Raw genomic sequence first — 21,497 nt, forward strand, 5'->3', positions numbered from 1 at the left:
AAAGCTGACCTACATAGAGACACAGACAAACTAGTTCCTCCAGCATGCAAGCTGAGCCCAGTTGCACTGCTGAACAAAGAGGAAGCAGACAGAGACATACTATGTCTTACTGTAAACATTAAAGCACACAGAGAAGATAGGTAAATCAAAAATGCCAATTCACCTCTATATTAGCATGGTAAACTCTTACTGGGGCAGCACTGCTGTCTAAATCCAAGAGAAGGTGGCACATATTTTTTCTTCCTCAGAACCGGTTCGCCCAATGCAATGTTTCGTGGAATACTGTATCTTAGATCTTCAGCCTGCATGAATAGAGCTATTCTCACAAGTTTGAATTATAGCAGCTTATTTCAACACATCGATTTTGCTCAGTGTGTCAGAAGAATATAATACTCCACATGTGTGACTCCGATCTGTTGTGTCCTCTCATTGCTACCACTCACTGGTGTGTCATGTACATTAGACTGTGCTCAAGTGTGAGAAAATGAAGTTCGACAAGAAACATACAGTATTACACTTGCTTCATTTTAATCCAGTGACATCAGTGTATAATCACACTGTTCTATAATGAGGGATCCTTTGAAATCTTGTCTCACCCAAGTAGGCTGCAACATTAAAAAGTATTTAGAACAAGTGCTAAAAACAGCTTAATCGCTTTTTCTGGCAGCCATGGTCCAATCGCAGATCAGTCCCTCGACCAGTCGACACTCGATCAAACGGCTACTTGAACATTTGAAAGCGGTCACTCACTGCCTTTGCGTTCTGGTTAGATTAAAGTTTGAAACGGCGCACTCTGGGCATAGTGCCGATGGAGCCCAGATTGAAATTTGCCAAGAGTCCAAAGGGGGCTTAAGCACCTACTCCATTCCCACAACGGTACACAAAGCCTTGTATAATTTTGCATATTTTCGGGGGACAGTGGGTTATTCTTTATCATCATCTTTTGAAACAGGGCCTCATATCTATCAAAATGAGGTACGCCACTCAAAGGAGAGGACCCTCTCTGTTGCCATGAGTAACTCGGATGATTCCCATGATTTTGCGTGCCCTTTACAGATCTGTCAAGTATCTATCATTGCTATGGTGCTGAGAGGAAAGTTCTTCTTTTGAAAGGGCATTATTTTTGGTGGGAAAAAAATGGGGTTTGGGGTCCATCCATTATCCAAACCGCTTATCCTGCTCTCAGGGTCACAGGAGCCTATCCTAGCAGTCATTGGGCGGCAGGTGGGGAGACACCCTGGACAGGCCGCCAGGCCATCACAGGGGCGACACACACACACACACACACACACACACACACACACACACACACACACACATTCACACCTAGGGACAATTTAATATGACCTACATGTCTTTGTACTGTGGGAGGAAACCGGAGCCCCCGGAGGAAACCCACACAGACACGGGGAGAACATGCAAACTCCACACAGAGGACAACATGGGACGACCCCCAAGGTTGGACAACCCTGGGGCTCGAACCCAGGACCTTTTTGCTGTGAGGCGACCGTGCTAACCACTGTGCCGCTGTGCCACCCCAGTTTGGGGTCATTTGAAATTATTATTGAGCATTATAACTATCCTGGAGAATGTATTATCTTGCTTTATTTGCCACAGATATGGTATTGAATCAAAAGCATGGTAATGTGGTCAGTACTGGTTCTAGGGGCAAAAAAGGTGCATGATGGCATCCCTGTCCACTCCTCAAGGAATACAGGAAATTCACTTTAGCTGTTGAAAGGAACAATCATCCTAGACATGAGGAGAGGTTTTCCAACAAGTAATCACATACTGCTTGAAGACTTTACTTTGTTTGTCATATCACTCCACCCGAATACACACACCAATATTTTTATAATTCGATAACTGTCGTTCTACTGTAATCCACACGTCTAAATGCAAGTTGGCAGCGGCAGTGGAGAAGTAGTTAGTCGTCGCCATCATTTGCTCCCTTTCTGCCTCTTTATTGCTTTATTGCGCTAATTTTCTCTTCTTCAGTTCCTCCGTTCTCTGCTCTCGGTGCCCTATGCCATTAGAGAGTTCATGGTATTGACTACATTAAACAGCGGATTAAAGCCCTGGACCCTGGATCCCCAGTAATAGCAGAAGGAAATACTGATCAAAGGCCTCTAACAGTGCCGTGAGTGTTGGGAGGGCCCCTGCCTGCTTCTCTGCATTACAAAAGGACTGGGCTCTCAAGCTGGGGCAGAATGACAGAAAAAGAGCCCCCTGTAGGCCTGTCTGTTTTTGGGCAGGTGAAGATTTAATCACGTTTAATCAGGACGGAATAGCCGATCCAGGTAGAATGGCGATGGGAGGAGCAGTTGTATCCTCGTGCGGTTTGTACCCCTGATCAATACGCCGTTTGTGTGTGTGTGTGTGTGTGTGTGTGTGTGTGCGCCTGCAGTTGTGCCTGCATGCATAAACAAAGGTGTATGTTTGCCGTGCTTGTACACGTGTACATTTGTCAATGTGAGCATGTTGGAGAGTCCCTTCACGCTTCCCCCAGTGAGATGCACTTCCCAGGTTACAGCACCTCTCCCCTGTCCTTCCTCTCTTTTGAGAGGCCGGTTCTCTGAGCTACCTCGCAGCAGCCTCCTCTCATTAGACACAGTTTTAATGCGTTGGACTATAGAGCCCGAATCAGTTTAGCAGTAGTTAAGCTTGTTTAACTTAATGGATTTTGTTGTTTTTGTGTTGTGCATCAGGGCCTTTGGTGCCCTGACATTAAATATGTTTTGTTGCCATAAAGGACATGGAAGGTATCCTTGAATGTGGTGGAGGATGAAATCGATTTTGTGATATGACAACATTGTCATATGCTGTATGGTGAAGGGTGTTGGACATTAGGGGTAGATTAAATTATTTTTTTCCAAACAAAAATGGCCAAAACGATTTTATTATTTCTGAGAGTAATACTCTCTACCCAATTCTGTCAGTGTGCCATGATGATATTAAATCTGAAGTTTTCTCTTGCTTCTTCTTGCACGCTCTACTGTGATGGTTTTCTCACCAGTACTGATGTTAAATGTGCAATGCTAAAGTAACATTATTGCACACTTAGTATGATGATGCTCTGCCAATCTCTGCACCTGCTTATCTTCTTTTGAGATGTTAAAGCATGCACGTTGCATTGTGGTCAAAATCCAAAGTAAGTCTAGCACAGGCTTGTGTGTCACAAGTGTCTAGTGGTCTTTCCTCAAGGGCAGACTTCAGTTTGAAAGGTTCTGGTACTTGCCTTATGGGTTTTCTTGTATATTTTTCATGCTCAGAAGTGATGCTTGCATCAGTTGTTTCAAAGGACAGACAAGGAGTTGGAGAGAAAGGAGGCTTACAACAAGTTAGCATCAGAAATATAATTTGATCAAGTGTGTGTGTGTGTGTGTGTGTGTGTGTGTGTGTGTGTGTGTGTGTGTGTGTGTGTGTGTGTGTGTGTGTGTGTGTGTGTATGTGTGTGTGTGTGTGTGTGTGTGTGTGTGTGTGTGTGTGTGTGTGTGTGTGTGTGTGTGTGTGTCAGCCCTGTGATGGCCTGGCAGCCTGTCCAGGGTGTCTCCCTGCCTGCCGCCCAATGACTGCTGGGATAGGCTCCAGCGACCCTGAGAGCAGGATAAGCGGTTTGGGTAATGGATGGATGGAGGGTATTGTTGGTGCGGCACGGTGGCACAGTGGTTAGCACGGTTGCCTCACAGCAAGAAGGCCCTGAGTTCGAGCCCCAGGGTAGTTGTCCCGGGTCGTCCTCTGTGTGGGGTTTGCATGTTCTCCCTGTGGCTGTTGTGTGGTTTTCCTCCGGGTGCTCCGGTTTCCTCCCACAGTCCAAAGACATGTAGGTCAGGTGAATCGGCCGCACTAAATTGTCCCTAAGTGTGAATGTGTGTGTGTGTGTGTGTGTGTGTGTGTGTGTGTGTGTGTGTGTGTGTGTGTGTGTGTGTGTGTGTGTGTGTGTGTGTGTGTGTGTGTTTGTGTCAGTCGGCCTATCTAGGGTGTCTCCCCGCCTGCCACCCAGTGACTGCTGGGATAGGCTCCGGCATCCCCATGACCCTGAGTAAGGATAGGCAGTTTGGAGAATGAATGAATGAATTATTGAATGGTATTGTTGGTAATGTCATAAAATCATTTCAGTCCTATTGAACATAAAAAGATGAGTCTGTGCATGCACATTTGTACAGCAGTACATGCAGCCCAGTGGTGCACCTGGATACGGAAGGAATAAGCGTCATCTAGAACCGAGTATCCCTTCTAACCCACCTTCCTTACACAGGTACTTCATCTTTTATTTCTCCTTCCTGCACCTCCATACTACTTAGCATTGACCTAGATAGCTGTGGGTAATGAGTACCAGGTTTGTGTTTTATATGTCAGTGATAATCCATATGTCCTGTACATTTTTTCTCATTTAATCTGCTGAAACATATTTATCTGCAGCCGTTAGGGAGTAGAGGGGGATGCATGCCATCCATATTAATTGTAAATTATATTTCCTTTATTTTACACTACTCTCTTGTCCTCGGGAGCCTACTAAGTCAGCACTAAAAGAATAAAAACGACAACAATAATGATAATTACCCTGCTCATGTTTGATAGTTTGGTCTTTTATGAACATGTGCTGGCCGGCCCTGCTTACTAACTAGATGACAGACTGTGTGGTTTGTTGGCCATTGAGGGCTGTCTGAGGGCTCTTACTGGCAATGTGGAAATGGGTGTTTTATTTAAACATTTTTATCTGGTCATGTAAAAGCTAGAATGTAAAACAAGACGACAGGGTAGAAAATGTATTCTTGGGGGCGTCAGGGTGGCGTGGCAGTCTATTCTGTTGCTTACCAACACGGGGGTCCCGGTTTGAATCCCCGTGTTGCCTCCGGCTTGGTCGGGCGTCCCTGCAGACACAATTGGCCGTGTCTGCGGGTGGGAAGCTGGATGTGGGTGTGTGTCCTGGTCGCTGCACTAGCCTCTCCTCTGGTCAGTTAGGGTGCCTGTTCGGGGGGGAAGGTGAACTGGGGGGGGAATAGCGTGATCCTCCCATGCGCTATGTCCGCCTGGCAAAACTCCCCACTGTCAGGTGAAAAGAAGCGGCTGGTGACTCCACATGTATCGGAGGAGGCATGTGGTAGTTTGCAGCCCTCCCCGGATCGGCAGAGGGGGTAGAGCAACGACTGGGGCGGCTCGGAAGAGTGGGGTAATTGGTCAGATACAACTGGGGAGAAAAGGGGGGGGGATGCAATAAAAAAAAGAAATGTATTCTTGAAGAATCTAAAGTTATATGGAATATGTCATGCAAATATAAATTTCCAAACCATGCGTCATCTCCTACTTGTATTCTCTGCAGGTAGGCATATTGTGCCACATTGTGTGAGGCAGTTTATGTATGTAAGTCGTGTTAGTCACAACGGGGAAAACTTAAGAGAGCAACATTCAAGCCCAGTTTAAATCCCTTGCAGTGAACAGGAGAGAGAATCCTGTTAAGTGTAAAACCGCTGTTAATTTTAAATTGAAGATGCCACTTTTCAAGTCAAAGAAGTCAACTTTTCCGCATCAATTTTAAAGTTCAACCATTATCTGCTGCTGGCAGATTGAGCTCTCACTGCAAATGGGGTGATGTTGCAAAGAAAGAGTGAGAGCAATGGAAGCAGAAATATCTAGAATGAGTGTGAAAATAAAAAGTGATGAGACGTGGCCAAGCCTAGCCCTGTTTAATAAGTGTGATCGAGTGTTCAGCCAGCCGAGAGACCTGAGCCAACAGCCACACAACACCTATTATCAACCCTCCCATCGGACGTCCATGTGTTCTCAATTCGAAGCGAATTGTTTAAGCTCTGGAGAAGTTGTTTTTTCGGTGTGAGGGTGTTGACACCTCTCTCCTTGTCTCCGTCAGTGCTGACAGTCTTTAATAATCTCATAGAGCCAGACCGCCCGCCATGCACTATGTAGTATGGAGGGGTTGGAAGTGAGAGGCGGGAATACATGAGAAGAATCTAACACCAGTGACACCTTGGAGGAGGACGGGGAGGGGGAGGAGGAGGAGGAGGGTCGGGGGTGGCAGGCAGAAAAATGCTTGCTTGTCTGCCTTTAGCTGTGTGGCGTGTCTGTAAAATCTGGAAAATAGGCTAGTAGAGCAACTGACGGGATTCCTCTGGGTGACCCGGAGGTTTAGAAGATCTACATGGGGCTTGCCGATGGTGACGTGCTGAACCAAGGAGCAAGACAGAGGGTGTCGTCTGTTCATGTCAGACGGGATTGTTTTGTCGAAAACAAAGGCTGCTTCACTGTTGCGATCTTAGGCTCATTGATTCGTATTGTATACATTCAAAAAACAGTTTGCCATACATCCAGATGTTGCTTGTTCGCTTAGACCCGTTCATCCTTGAGTGGAAGTGCCTCTCGCAGCCTCTCCGACGGCAGACTGGCGGCGGGCTGAGGCTGCATTAGTGTGACTTGGCCCCCGGCCTCGGTGTGTATCGGTGCAGTGGAAAACGTCCTGTCAGTTAATGGAGGAGCGGCCCACCTCACTGTATGGCAGCAGGAGGGAGTGTGGTGAGAGGGGCGGGCGCGAGTGTGTCAATCCCCCTCCTCGTCACTCTTTTTCTCCCTTTCCCTGCACTCCTCCTCTCCATCCATCTCTCTCTCGCTCTTTGTCTCTCTCTTTCTCTCACACACACTCTTTCCCCCTGCGCTGTCGTTCCCCCAGACGCCACTCTTCCCTCCTACACTCCAGTGTGACAAATTACTCCTGGCGGTTGATTTGTTGGTTGTCAAAATCGCTGGCATGGAGGTGGAGTGAGCAGGAGAAGAAGATGCATCTTCCAGTGTTCCAGATCCCATTACTGCGCCTCCGCCTCACCTTACCTCACACATGTGGCCGGCACTCTCCACGCATCGCACCGTCGGGATGTCTTGCCGAGAAAAAAAAAATGTGTATCCTGTCTCATAAGACCTCATTAAATGGGTTGTTGTACATGTTTAATCAGATCATGCTTTGTGGTGTGCAGCAATTCATTTGAGGATTTTGATATGTGGTCTGCTCGTACGCTGTGGCTTGGGATGGTAGTGGATGGTAGTGATTTAGGAGGGTCTTTGGCCACTTCTGAGCCAGAGGAGGTGCCGTGAGTTAAAGTTTCAGCCACACAAGAGGGAGGTCCTTCTTTCCTTTGTGAGACGGCATGCAATTGACGTAGTGATTAGCTCACAGCAATTCATCTGGGTGAATTGCTGAGGCCACGGCTGAAGCTGCTGCAGGAGTTCAGCGGTTTCCCTTTTTGGACACAGATTAGCACTTTGATGCTAATGGGAGATATGCTTTTTCTCTCACAGCATGTCATACCTTTTACTGAGAGTTTAGTCCTGGGTGCCCTTTCCTCTAATGTGTGGCCTAATGTATGTGAGATACGCCATAAATGTTCAGCTAGTTTAGAGTAATTTATGTTACACAAACGGTTATAGGTTGACCTGTGGGCTTCAGTGAACCATTAGCGGTGGTTCTTTATGCAACGGGATGCTGCTACCCTTTATTGCATGCAGGAAGAAAGTGAACACATTTTCCTTGTCTTCCTATCAGAGAGCTAATTTTGGGTGACTAAAAATATATATAATTGATTTTTCACTGTAATTGCAAACCTTAGCTTATGTAATCAAATTGTAAAAATACCATAGTCAGACGACCATAGTTTTAAATTGAGAAGGAATGCAGATCCCTGATTGCCAACAGTTGTATTTGTTATTGCTTAGCGATGTTAATATTGTTATTATTCAGCTGTTTAAATGACTGTTTAGCTTTTAGATAATGCTCATCGGACTATTCTCCCCCCCCACATAGAGGGAAAAAACATAAGCCTTCCTTGATAGCTACCGCACATTTATAGTGTTTGAGGGAATGCATGCACACACGCGTGCGCGCGCGCGCGCACACACACACACACACACACACACACACACACACACACACACACACACACACAGCCCGCTGCAGGACAACAGGTTCATACAGCTTTCTCCATGACCTGTAAACATGAACCTTTTTATGATCCCATTAAAGTTACAGAGCTGATCTCTCTAGATGTAGTCTGGATGGTGCTGAGAGACCGCTTACCTGGATTTGCCTTTTCGTTTATGGATGTCACAGTATTCATCATCATTCAGCTCAATCAACACATGACATTTGACCCTTTGTCTCCCAGCTTATTGGTGTATCAGTGCCCTTGTCACATTCAGTAAGTGATGGTCTGTCCTCAGCACATCAGCCGAGGCTCCACCATGATGAATTGATGATCATTTGTGTGGATGAGTGTCTGTCAGTCAAACGCTGCGCTGCTCACGGGTAAATGGCTGTTTAAGCTCGGCCTATGGTGATTTTATTTCATTGCCTGCTATTTCCAATATTGAAAAGAAATTCATCTCCTTTCATTGCGACTTGCTGCTTCATCCACGGCCTGTGTTCCTTTTGTATGGTTTCCTCTGTTGCACAAAGCGACAGAATATCAGTTTTCCTCTCAACCTGAGCCACACGGAAGCCAGATTGCTTTGTGTGTCGCCATCAAAACACAGAGGGGAGCGTCGCAATCCACTTGTGCTCAAAACTCTGAAACCATCTTGTCTCTCTGTCTTTGCATTAAAAGATGGGGTTAAGCTTTTATCTTATAAATACGGCACAAAAATCCCACAGTCAATGACACATTCATTCTGAGGCCCACATTAACATAAAAACGGGGGCTTGTTATACAGTGAAATTTCAATAAAAAGAACACAAAATGCATTTAATGAAATTCAGATGCTGGGCCCCAGCTCCATGAATCTCATTAAATGGGCTTTGTGCTGTTTTTCCCATCTTCTCTTTGTAGAAGAGGTCCTCCAGTGCCCTTAATAATGTGGCAGATTTCATCATATTGCTGATTTAAAGAGGACAATGTCTGTCTTGTTCACTTGTTCTTTTCCATGCCCAGGCCAATCTGCAGAGACGTCCCCGCATAGTTTCTGGATCTGGCTCGTGATGATAATCCATTTTGTGGTGCATAGTCACAGAAATTTTTCTTTAAATTCCCCACTAACTCACTCTTTTTCTCCCTCCATCTCTCTGTCTCTCCCTCTCTGTCTCTCCCTCTCCGTCTCCATCTCTGTCTCTCTCTCTCTCTCTCGCCCCCCCCTCCCCTCTCTGTTTCTCTCCACATAGGATTTGGTTTCATAACTTTTGAGAGTGAAGACATCGTAGAGAAAGTCTGTGAAATTCATTTTCATGAAATCAATAATAAAATGGTAAGTCCACTCATTTTTTTTCAATTCCAGGTGGGTGTTGAGGGATTAATATTTGATTTCCTCTTTCACCCAGTGTTAATAGTGTGGGGCCCACTGGTGTGTGTGTGTGTGTGTGTGTGTGTGTGTGTGTGTGTGTGTGTGTGTGTGTGTGTGTGTGTGTGTGTGTGCGCATGCGTGCATGCATTCATGTGTGTTCCATATGTGTTCCATCTGTGTGTGTGTGCGTGCGCACGCATGTGTGTGTTTTGTACTTGTTTCTGTGTGTGTTGTGCATCTGTACACGTACTGCATATGTATGGTTGCGTGTGCACATACATATACACACACTTGCCTACATGTCAATTTACGTATGCCTGGGTATATGTGCCTACACATAAGACCACGAACACACACACAGACACACACACACTGTGGGTCTCTGGGTCCCAGGGATGGGAAAGCAGTGGTGTGTACTGCCCACAAACCGTGAAATTGTGTGGTTGAGTTCTGCCTGTCAGACTGAAGGACTGGAGTGGAGCCTGTCCCTCTCCTCTGGAATCCCCCACCTCCATGCTCATGCACATTTGGGAACACATAAACACATCACTAACACCCACATGCATGCTCTCTCTCTCACACACACACACACACACACACACACACACACATACACGCACACACACACACACACACACACACACACACACACACACACACACACACACACACACACACACACACACAGAAGCGCACAGTGCTGGTGGATCTGTCCAGGCATGTTGCTGGGAAGCCATTGGCAGAGACAGAGTTCATTAAACAGGGATTAACACCTAGAGTCCCAATGATGACTGTCGTATATGCCCTGCTAATATGGTCATCTTGGATCTCTCAGCTGTTCAGCAGCACTTTTCCGGGCAATCACGTCACTCATGATAATTGTTTGTTCCCAGCGGAGGAACAATAACAACAGATCCTCCTTTACCACATTCAAATTCCTACCCCCTGACCCCCCACACCCCGTCCATCAGGTGCTCTTGAAGGACCCTGCATTATCCGAGCAGCTCTGTGCATGGTGATGGACTAGTGGGAATACTGTTGTCTATCTGCCGTTCAGCAGGGCGCCGTCACCCTCAGCATGTGCAGCTCACGCTCCCCCAGCCTGTCCTGAGACTGAATGAATGACTGACTGTCTGACTGACAGGACCAGTGTAGTAGAACCAGGCACACCAGGGACCGGCCTGGACCATGTATGACCCTATCACACATCCCACCGTGCCCCTTGTACTATATCAAAGTCCACGCTTGAGGCGACAAACCAGGAGTGAAAGGAGGCAGACAGATCTATGACATAAATGACTTTAAAAAGAAAAAAGCATTGAAGAAATTCTACCCAATCTGAAACCCGTTTGTGTGAATAGACAAACTAATAAACAAATATAAGCACATAAACACAAAATGCTTCGAAATGTATGCACACACACATGCACACACATATCATAAGACAACAATCCTGTCAGTTTTTTTTTTCCACTATTGCAAAAAATCATAAATACAGCACGCTTGAAAGGACACACACATATCACAAGATAAGACAGTTATAATGCCATGGGAGAATGCATGTGAGAGACCCGCTCCTGAATTTTTTTGTTTAAATTCCAGCAAGGTTGTCAAAATAACAAAATATTTCCAACTGAGGGAAAATCCTTGTCGAATATTCCGGTGTGCTGTCTCTCACGTGGTATGCACAAACCAGCGGCTTATGTCTGTGCCCTGCACATCGTTCCTCCACAAGCACTTAATTAGGCTGATGAAATATGCATATTAACAATTATGGAAGAAATGAGATACTGGAGAAAAAGAAGGCCCATATTACCTTTGTGAGCGGCAAAGTTGAATATGACAAATTGCATACAGACATATTCTAACACAAACACGTTTTGACATTTAGAAAGGAGGGGGATATTTTGTGTTATAATCCAAAAAAAAAAAAGAAAAGAAAAATGCACAAATCATTGATTAAATTGGTGATGATTGGTGGCAAAGCTGTTGATAGTGTGTGTTAAATATGGTTTTGATGTGCAGATTATTAAATGCCATTTATCTCAAATAGGCTGCTAACAGAGTTGTAAGACAAAGGGAAAAAAAAAATTTCAGTCAGACTTTGAAATGAGACATCAGAGTGTCCTTTGCTGCGACATCCACATGCAGTGACGGAGGATGTCTTCATGGCTTTTGTAGGCCGCTCTCTTCATGGTATCTTCCCATCTTCCCTATAGGTTTCTGTCATTATTTCACTGCCAAGTTTGCCATTTACTTGAGTGATGTAAAGTGAAAAACATCAAGGACACTCTTCCATGAATTAAAGTCTCGTTATAGCTGTTTATTCCTCCCCTTTCAAGTCTGTGGGATTTCGCTTTAGTCACATGCACTTTGCAGTGTAAATATTTACAGCGCCATCGTTTGTCGTAGATGGGGTGCTGCACACAGTATCAGAGCCCGGGTGGCGCACCACTACCACGGTAGCAGTCCACTGTATAATCCGCTGTGATATTTCATCAGACACAAATTCATTGTTCGGCTCAAGACTAGGCCCGAACTTCATTTTTCTTTCCCCGCACCAGTCGGGAACATTGTTCCTTCTATCCATATGTGGCTAGAGGGATTGAACTGGGTTAGTATATTATGGTGTGCATTACTCTCCTCAGAAGACTCTCGGTTGAGCGGGAATGAAAAAATATCTGAATGGGACCGTTTGTCTGTTTTTTTGAAAATGACGGATGGTGAGGTGTCTCCTTGGGAGAAAAAAACCCCCAAAACAAACATATACTATATCGTACTGTGTGTGTGTGTGTGTGTGTGTGTGTGTGTGTGTGTGTGTGTGTGTGTGTGTGTGTGTGTGTGTGTGTGTGTGTGTGTGTGTGTGTGTATGTGTGTGTGTGTGGGTGTGTGTGGGTGTGTGTGGGTGTGTTGTCTGTCTGCTCTCTCTGTCTTTCTATATGTCTTCAGAGAGAGAGACAGACAGAGAGTGATAGATGGGGTGGAGTATCTTGCTGTTTGTTCAGTCTAATGTTAAAGGATCTTGCCAACCAGCTCAAAGCTGCCTCTACAGGATCATCAGCTGTGTGAAGGTTTGACTTGCTAATTCAGCCCTGATTGTTATTATTTATTAAACTCCTGCCATCAATGCAGGCTGTGAACAGTCTTTTTTTCCCCCTAGTCTACAATGTGTGAGTCCTTCTCTCCTCTCTGAAAGAGCATAACACATTTTGAACACAGTGTGACCCATCTCTGAGGGATCACTAGAAATCCTCACAGGCAATTTTTGAATTGTGCAGAGGAGTACCAAGTGCTGGACCGGGCAGCGGCTGGTTTCCTGAGGCTCGTATCACTGTTGTTAGTCATCCCCTCACCCACACCTGCCTTGGATTTACCTGCCCTACCACAAGACTGCTCCAAAACACTCAGGAGGATTTTTCTCTGCTGCTGAGGTTCAGCAGGGGTCAGGGTACCACTGCTCGAAGCTCCTCTATGCTTCAACAAAATGCCCAACAACATGGGAATGTAGACAATGTGAGAAGGATGTGGGGCGGGTGTGAGAGAGCAGACAGAAAATGTGGCGGTAGGCCATGTGTCTGGAACACCAGCACACATAATTGAAAAATGTTTCCTGTCTTCATCCTTATGAAGTACTGTACAGAAATAGACCTCATCCATCCTCCCTATGAGTGTTATCTAAGACAGTTCATGAATAAGTGACGAAGACAGAAACTCCACCCTTCTGTGCAGAGGAGGGCTGAAATAGTGCAAGGCGCCCCACCCTTCCCTTTCCTGTGTTCTCAGACGTACAGACAGGGAGTCAGACAGGGAGTCAGACAGGGAGTCAGACAGGGAGTCAGGGTCATTGCTCACTCGCATGTGATCTTACAGCAGCAGTGTGAGGGACTGGATCCTGTAGGACTTAGTCAATCCCCCTGTGTCCATGTGCTGAGCAGGCCTCGTTCTTTGGAGCAGTTACCTATTGTCACTGTGGCTTCTGCCTCATCTATTATTAAACACAACAGTGCATGGGACTAAGTTCACAGCCCGCCAGCCACACTGACATCTACATGGGCCTCACCTCTGTACGTCGCTCTGCCTCTATGGACACGAGATGTAGTAAAAGTATAGATTCCTCTCTCTAGGGCACAGCAGTATCATAGGCTCTCACTTAAAGGGAAACAATCACCATTTTCAACATTATCTCTGTATGTTGTAGGGATGACACTCCATCAGCAACCATGATACTGAGCAGTCTTAATTGTTTCTCTGAACGCCACCAGAGTTTCCTAGCAGACACTTTTCTGCACAAATTAATTCCCTGAATTGCCATCTTCAATGGCATTCACTACAACAGCCGTATGTTTTTCTTAGCATTTTCAAATATGAAGCCTATTTCGATATAGCCCACTGATGGTAGTGGCAAACTAGAAAGTCAGTGTAGTTTTCATATTCACAGATTGTCCACAGTGGCTTTACTGGCAGACGCTTTTCAGACACAGAAAACTGCTCAGTATTACGGCTGTTAATGGAGCAATATCCCTACAACATTTATGTAGAGATCATTTTGAAAATTGTGATTGTTTCCCATTAATCAAGAACAAAAGTCAAACACTTATTACCCCTGTGCTACACTGGTCACGGATGCGGCACAACACAAAGTGGGGCGGAGCACAGCGGGGCACATCTTCCTACCTGCTCCACCAGTTATGTTTCGGCTGCATGCTAGCTACTTGAGAAGATTTGTTGTAGCGCTACAGCAGGCAAAAGACTTTTAAACAGAGTCGAGGAGGAATCATAATTCCTGGTTAAGGCACCCCAGCACAGAGACATGAACACACATGATCAACGAGGGCACAACAGCCTGTTTATTAAAACAAAGTCTTTAAGGGGCGTCCGGGTAGCGTAGCGGTCTATTCCATTGCCTCGAATCCCCGGGTTACCTCCAGCTTGGTGGGCGTCCCTACAGATATAATTGGCCATGTCTGCGGGTGGGAAGCCGATGTAGGTTTTCTAGCCTGGTCACACTAGCGCCTCCTCTGGTCAGTCGGGGCATCTGTTTGGGGGGGCGGGGGGCTGGGGGGAACAGTGTGATTCTCCCACATGCTACGTCCCCCTGGTGAAACTCTTCACTGTCAGGTGAAAAGAAGCAGCTGCTGACCCCACATGTATCGGAGGAGGCTTGTGGTAGTCTGCAGCCCTCCCCGGATCTGCAGAGGGGGTGGAGCAGTGACCGGGACGACTCGGAAGAGTGGGGTAATTGGGGGAGAAAAGCGGGGGGGGGGGGGGGGTCAACAACCAAAAAAAGTCTTTAAAAACACCAGAGTTTAAAATCATGCTAAAAGACTAAAAACAAATGTTCATTGAAAGTCTTTTCGGTGGGGAGAGAGCCCTGCGTGTCCGCATCCCCACAGCCTTCAGCTCCTTCCCTGGCTCTGGTGTGCCTTCGTTTGGGGCATGGAGCCAATTATTTATTTTTTTGTTTGTTTATTTTTACAGGGACAGTGCTCAATAAATATGTTGTGCCAGGTACAGCTAAGAGCTAATTTACATCTGTAGACCCAGAGGGCACAGTACTCCATTTGGAAGCAGTGTGTTTATGTATAAAGTATAAAAGAAAACGGTGTAAATAAAAATTAATCTCTCCTGAGTAAATTAGCTAACTCAGGACAGCTGGTCCCCACCTCATCCTGCCTCACTGGTTTTATAGAAGAAACTTTACAGCAGTGAGCTACGACTGTACTCGTCAATCAATTTTTAGCTCAAAATGTTTTGTTTTTTTTTCTATTTTAAACATTCTATCATGAATGTTAAATAGACTTACACACCACAAAAAGTTTATGGTTTATTTATTCATTTATTTATTTAATTATTTTTATTTATTTTCCCCCTTTTCTCCCCAATCGTACCAAGCCAATTACCTCATCCCGGTCACTGCTCCACCTCCTCTGCCGGTCTGGGGAGGGTTGCAGATTACCACATGCCCCCTCTGATACATGTGGAGTTGCCAGCCACTTCTTTTCACCTGACTGTGAGGAGTTTCGCCAGGGGGACATAGCGCGTGGGAGGATCATGCTATCCCCCAGGCGCCCCGACCGACTAGAGGAGGTGCTAGTGCAACGACCAGGACACGTACCCACACGTACCCGCTTCCCACCTGCAGACATGGCCAATTGTGTCTGTAGGACGCCCGACCAAGCCGGAGGTAACATGGGGATTCGAACCGGCGATCCCTGTGTTGGTAGGCAACGGAATAGATCGCCACGCCACCCAGACGCCCTTAAAAAGTATCTTTTAACATTTGTTTGTTGAAGATGTAGATTGGTAAGAAAAAAAATGCGGAAAAGTTTCACTCACAATGTTTCAACAGTAGAAGCAGTTCCCTTCAAAAAATGTTTTGTTTTTCTTGTTAGAAAGTACGAGTTGGATTGTATAGTTCAAGGTGTTTTTCCACCTCGACAATCAACATCACCTCATCCACAATTATGATTAAATGTCTGCCCCTAATCGCACCGGTCAACCCCAAGGTGGCCGTGGCCAAGGACAGCCTTGTATTTTTCCACGTAAATGATCAACTTCACCTCGTCCATGTTTAGCCTACAATTGCCATTTGCTTTACCCTTGGTAATCCTATTGCAATTCTGCCTGATGATAAACCTATATAATGTAGTTTGTGTTAGATATTAAAAATGCTGAATTAAACTATCAGAGCTTATCAAATTATAACATTTCAATGTATAGCCTAACAATGGTGCCATCTCAAGCGTATTTATCCATTATTTCCATAGCTTGGTGGTACACTGACTAAATTTAATAGTTTAAATTGTGGATACAGTCTTGAATAGGACAGATGTGAAAGAAACCATTGCATGTTTAATATGCCACCTTCGTTGCCTCTGGTATGATGTCGTATTCATTTTAAATACATTTGAATAGACTGTTCTTTTTCTATTTCTGTCTTCTATTCTTTTCTATGTAGTGTTATCCATTATTTCTTTGATTAATAGGCAAAGCATGTAGAGAAAAAAAAAAAAAAACGGACCACTCGCAAAAAAATTGAAATCAGCTACAAGTAGCTCACATGGATGTGCTTGGCTAACGTGGCCGGTCTAGCACCTGTAGTTGATGATAATGAAGGCCTTCTCTGCAACACGCCATAAGCAGACATATTGTACTGTGTCCGCGACCGGTATACCAGGGTCACAATACTGGAATTGGCAGGTGTTGAGTGGGTTTTTATAACCTCACCTATCCTGTCCTTCCGCCTTGTATTTCCACTCATAGGACTGTCTAGTAAGTATACCAGTGCAACACCTCGGTGCTTAGGACAAGTTACGATGTCCTCGTTCTGAGACAAGAGTCCCTCCATCATTCCTCAAATCCCATCTCAAAGCTCTCTCCTCCCAGCCTTTTTGCACTGTTAATATGAATTCATAATAACACCTATCAAGCATTACCTCTGATGAGAAAGCAGTGTCCCATTAAAATGGACTCATATTGGTTTCAGTCAAGTGCTTCAAGGTTAGGTTCTTTAGTGTGTCATCTTAAATATTCCACAGTGGAGAACAATCACAACAGGAGGGAGGAATTTTCTTTTAGTAGTCAATTTCTCATTATGTCCCTCGTGCCACGATCACCCAATTACTGCACTGAGGAGAGTAAGCGCTCACTCTCTTAGTATTAGTTAGGAAGGCCTGAATACAGTAGCCTTAAAGTTCAGATGTGTGTGTGTGTGCACTGTAGGCTTTGAACCAAACCGGGGTTCTCTTTGATGATTCCACCTTGACTGGGGAATAATATTTCAATATCTTTCCTCGTATATTGTTTACAAAGTAAGAGTTTTCACGGTATCACCATACAACAAGTTTAAATATCGTATAATTGAACTTATGACTGCACATTGGCACAACTGGCAAGTCTGTGGATGCTGAATGTGTCGGATCGAGAACCGGATATCGTGACTAAAACGACACTGAGAAAGGAAGAAAAATAATCTGCTATAAAAAACGCATGTGGAAAGATGTGAGCTTGAAATCAAATCCATCTCCCAACAGATTCACACTGAAAGGTTAAACATACAATGGGGAAGTCAAAGGGCCCCAATAAGTGATAATTATCACGTGTGAAATAAAGTATTATCAAAATCATACACCATCTACTGTACATCAACTTTATGCTACCATCGAAATGCCAACTGGGTTTTGTGCCACGATGTAAAACACTCAAACATCTGCCAGTAATCCATGACAAGTTAATAGTTTTTTTTTTCCTTTCTGTTTCACACAACAGTTTTGAGTGTAATTTGCATATCACTTATTCAGAAGACGTTGCTCAATGATTTCTATTCCATGATTGAGCCTGGAAGAGAAGAAGTCATGCTGCATTCTCTGGCATTGTGTCTTTTATGTGGCTGTGTAATTATCAAATTGGGAAGCCAAATCTGTACCGGCTTCCTTGAATGTCAGTGCCATCATTTTTGTAAGCACAGATTTTACTGCAGAGAAGTGCTGGTAACCCGCTTTTAAATGTGATTTCGAGGAAGAGTTTTTGACTACAGGAAAAGTGTTATCAGAACGTCATGAGAGAGGAGGAGGCACAGTACGTCAGAAGATACTTAACTAAAAGTGTTACAGTTTTGTAGATGAACATTCAGCTTTCCTTTAGCTAAAGTAGGTGAAAAATTATTCCACTTAACAATATTAAAGTAAGGTTTAAAAGGCTCTGAAAACCATGATCATTTTTTTTAAATTCAAATTTGAATTTAAGTTTGATTGTTGACAAATAAAACCTACTTGACTTAACTATCGTCAGTTGATGCCTAGTCCACACATACGCGGGTCCATCCATCCGTTATCCAAACCGCTTATCCTGCTCTCAGGGTCGCGGGGATGCTGGAGCCTATCCCAGCAGTCATTGGGTTGCAGGTGGAGAGACACCCTTTTTGAAAACAGGGTTTTTCCTCCTTTGTTCTTGAAAAAATCCCGCCCACACAAGCGCTGTTTAAAAAAAAAATCTCCTTCTAAATGAAAACGACAAAACATGCTACTCAACACAATGAAAGCACTGTCAAGAGCATGCCAAACCAAGAGGTGGTGATATAACCCTAACCCTAAAGCCATGTTGGCCAATCAGAAGCCTGAAAACAAGCCAACAAGCCAAACACTCCGTTTTCCCTGTCTACACATCAACACTGTAAACAGAGTTTCAGAAAATCTTCACCCTGGATCACCAGATCGAATCCTCGGGTTACGTCCGGCTTGTTCGGGCGCCCCTACAGACACAATTGGCCATGTCTGCGGGTAGGAAGTCGGGTGGGTATTTGTCCTGGTCGCTGCACTAGCGCCTCCTCTGGTCGGTCGACAGAGGGTGGAGCAGCGACGGCTCAACAAGAGCGGGGCAACTGGCCAAATTCAATTGGGGAGGAAAAAGGGGGAAAATTGAAAAGAAAAAAAAACTTCACCCTGGGAGAAGTTTTTTCAAAAGGTCCGTTTCCAGTGACCTAAAACACTGTTGTTTTTTTCACCATCTCCTAAAGTCCAATACTGGATAGCAGCTGCTCTGGTTCAAACATGGAGGAGAAGCATTGAACTTCATTAGTACCAAATTTTCCATTTATAAAGTCTTGCATATCAATCCAAAATTCCTTTGAATGGGCACAGTGAAAAAAAAAACAAACAAATGAAATTTAGTTTCTCCATTCGAATTACAAAAAAAAAATGTATATTCCACATTTAGCTTAAATCTTTCCAAGACTTCTTTAGCAGGGTAAATTCAATGTAAGGTCTTGGAGGATACTTCTTTCATTTTGTTGTTAATACAATAAATGTTTAGAACATAACAAGCTTTTTTCCGCTGTAAATCCCTCATGATAAAAGGCCAACAGAATCTTGCTGCAGGAGGTGTAACACAGTCCAAAGCACTTCTGATGTGTCTGTTACTGCATGTTTTATTGTGAATGTCAATATCTCCAATAAAGATTTGCCTAAAGCTAAAGATGTTCATTTCTGTAAGGTTACAACTCTTTAAAAGCTGAAGAGAACTCATGGGAATTGCATCAAAAATAATAGCATACTCTTTGGGTGTTATTGTTATCTTAAATTTATGAAGAAATTCTGAATATGACAGTAACTCACCCTTCCTATTTATCAACTGACCAACTAGCAAAAAATGCCATTGTCATACCATGAGCGATAAAACAGGAATTTGTTTTTGTATAAAATATCTTTATTATTCCAGATAAAGTATCTATGAGGACTGAAAATTTGTTTATATACCAATACCCATTTTAAAAGAGCTTGTCTATGGAAGTTAGCTAATTTAATTTGGATTTTGTCAACAGAAAAGTGCATTTTAACAAAAAAACAATGCCATCAGTTGAACTCCCCTTGTCTGTACAAATTTGTTTTGTTTTGTTTTTGTTTTTTGTTTTTTTCCCTCTGTATAACAATTGTATACCTGTTTGTTGTAAATAAAAGTTAAAAAAAAATGTGGAGGAAAAGCAAAAAAAAAACACGGAGGAGCAGCTAATGTTATGTGCCTCTGAATTAAAAACATAAATTTGAAATCATACAATGACCTAGAGCAAAAAAGCACTACATAGCCTTGCATACCTTGCTGTCCAAAGTTTCTAAGTGGCTTGTCTGAAATTGTTACGTTTGTTTGATTGATTGATTGATTGATTGATTGATTGATTGATTGATTGATTGATTGATTGATTGATTGATTGATTGATTGATTGGTTTTCTGGTGCCATTCTTTGGCCAGGCCCCCGTCAGAAAAGAGATTCTTCCAAAAATGTAAGTGGATCAAGATCAAGCAGTCACAATCTTGTACTCTATCATTTTCTTTCTTTTTTTCCCCTTTTTCTCCCCACATGCAAACATGTGGACAAAAGGCCAAAACGCAAAGAAAAAGCTCTGTTTTCAAACATACCCGTGTACGTGTGGACTAGGCATTAAATTCTCAGAGGAGGAGGAGACGCTTGACTTAGTGTATTTCAAAAGCTTTATTTTTTGTTTTATGCAAAAGAAACATCTAACTCCGACTACTAGAGGCTATGTTATATGTCACAAGACCCACATCAAGACAGCAAGAGGTGCTGATCATGAAACTGAAACACATGTATACAGTTGTTACACATAAATGATTTGCCAAATGATGTCTTTCTCTTTTGCCCTTGAAATAACTGGCCATCAAATCGATCCTAAAATATCTATTTGTAGGGAGTTTGAGTCTTCCCAATTTTGCACCTCTGATGTGACATAAAGAAAAGACATCCTGTGCATGTCTTCGTGTGCAAAAATGGATCAGTAGATTTGTGATATTTACAAGGCAACTAGTACATACCTTTCAATCAAGGCATGTAACAAAAGTTATTCAGTTTTTAGTCTCCCTAAATAGTTTAATTCAAACTTTATTTTAGTTTTGCTTACAGTGTTTGCAGTGAAAACATAATAATTGATAGAAAAAAAACATAAAATAAGAGTCTACTGAACACAAATACCCACAACCACACAGATAAACACTGGCTGATACAACTAGAACGAGACTTCAGAGACAGATGCAGTGCAATGACAGCTCAAGCCAAAAAAAAAGAAAGAAAAAAAAAGAAGTAGTTGTCAAAAGTAGAATAATTTTTGTGTGTAAAATAAAGCAATGTAACTGCAGTGGAGACAAAATCCCATGATTCTTTCAGCATTTTAAATAGGCCACCGGGTCAAACTGCCATGGATGAGAGGGACCATCGCAGTAACAAATGACAAGGGCCTTCCTTACCACATGCCACAGAACTCAACTTAAATGCACTTGGCTCATACCAGTAACCTTACTGGCCGTTTTTAGTCCCTCAGCTATTATTGCTTAAGGCCATATGGCACACCAGGCTGGAAGAGAGAAAGTTAAAACTTTTGATTAAAATGTTATATACGGCAAGGTCCTCCATTTTCTGAACATTTTTAACAGCTCATTTTCCACACACCACCAGTTATATCCTCTTAGAAATTACATCTGCATTTTTCTCAGTGCACAGTTTATTGTCAGCATCCATTAGCAGATATTGAAATTTGTCCGCCAATTCAGTTTCCCTTCTTTTTCTAGTATTACAGTGGCTTTGGGAAACGGTTCTAACATAACATTGTAAAATCGATTGCGATGTCCGTAGTTTAGAGAATATTCAACTCGAGGGAATATTTATCACACCATAGCACAGTCATGAAAAATATGTCCTTTCCCCTTGCATAAAA

At 43.7% G+C, this 21,497-nt stretch overlaps 1 protein-coding gene across 7 annotated transcripts in view; it reads left to right on the forward strand.

Annotated features, from left to right (window-relative positions):
• Window positions 1-21,497, forward strand: part of LOC130117222 (RNA-binding protein Musashi homolog 2) — a 400,440-nt gene that overhangs the window by 286,792 nt on the left and 92,151 nt on the right. For all 7 annotated transcript variants that reach the window (XM_056285409.1, XM_056285408.1, XM_056285406.1 and 4 more), the window contains exon 8: window positions 9,158-9,240. In XM_056285409.1, the coding sequence (XP_056141384.1) occupies window positions 9,158-9,240 (83 nt within the window). The remainder of the gene's footprint in view (window positions 1-9,157; window positions 9,241-21,497) is intronic.

Source organism: Lampris incognitus, chromosome 8, assembly GCF_029633865.1.
Source record: "Lampris incognitus isolate fLamInc1 chromosome 8, fLamInc1.hap2, whole genome shotgun sequence".
NCBI classification, from domain to species: domain Eukaryota; kingdom Metazoa; phylum Chordata; class Actinopteri; order Lampriformes; family Lampridae; genus Lampris; species Lampris incognitus.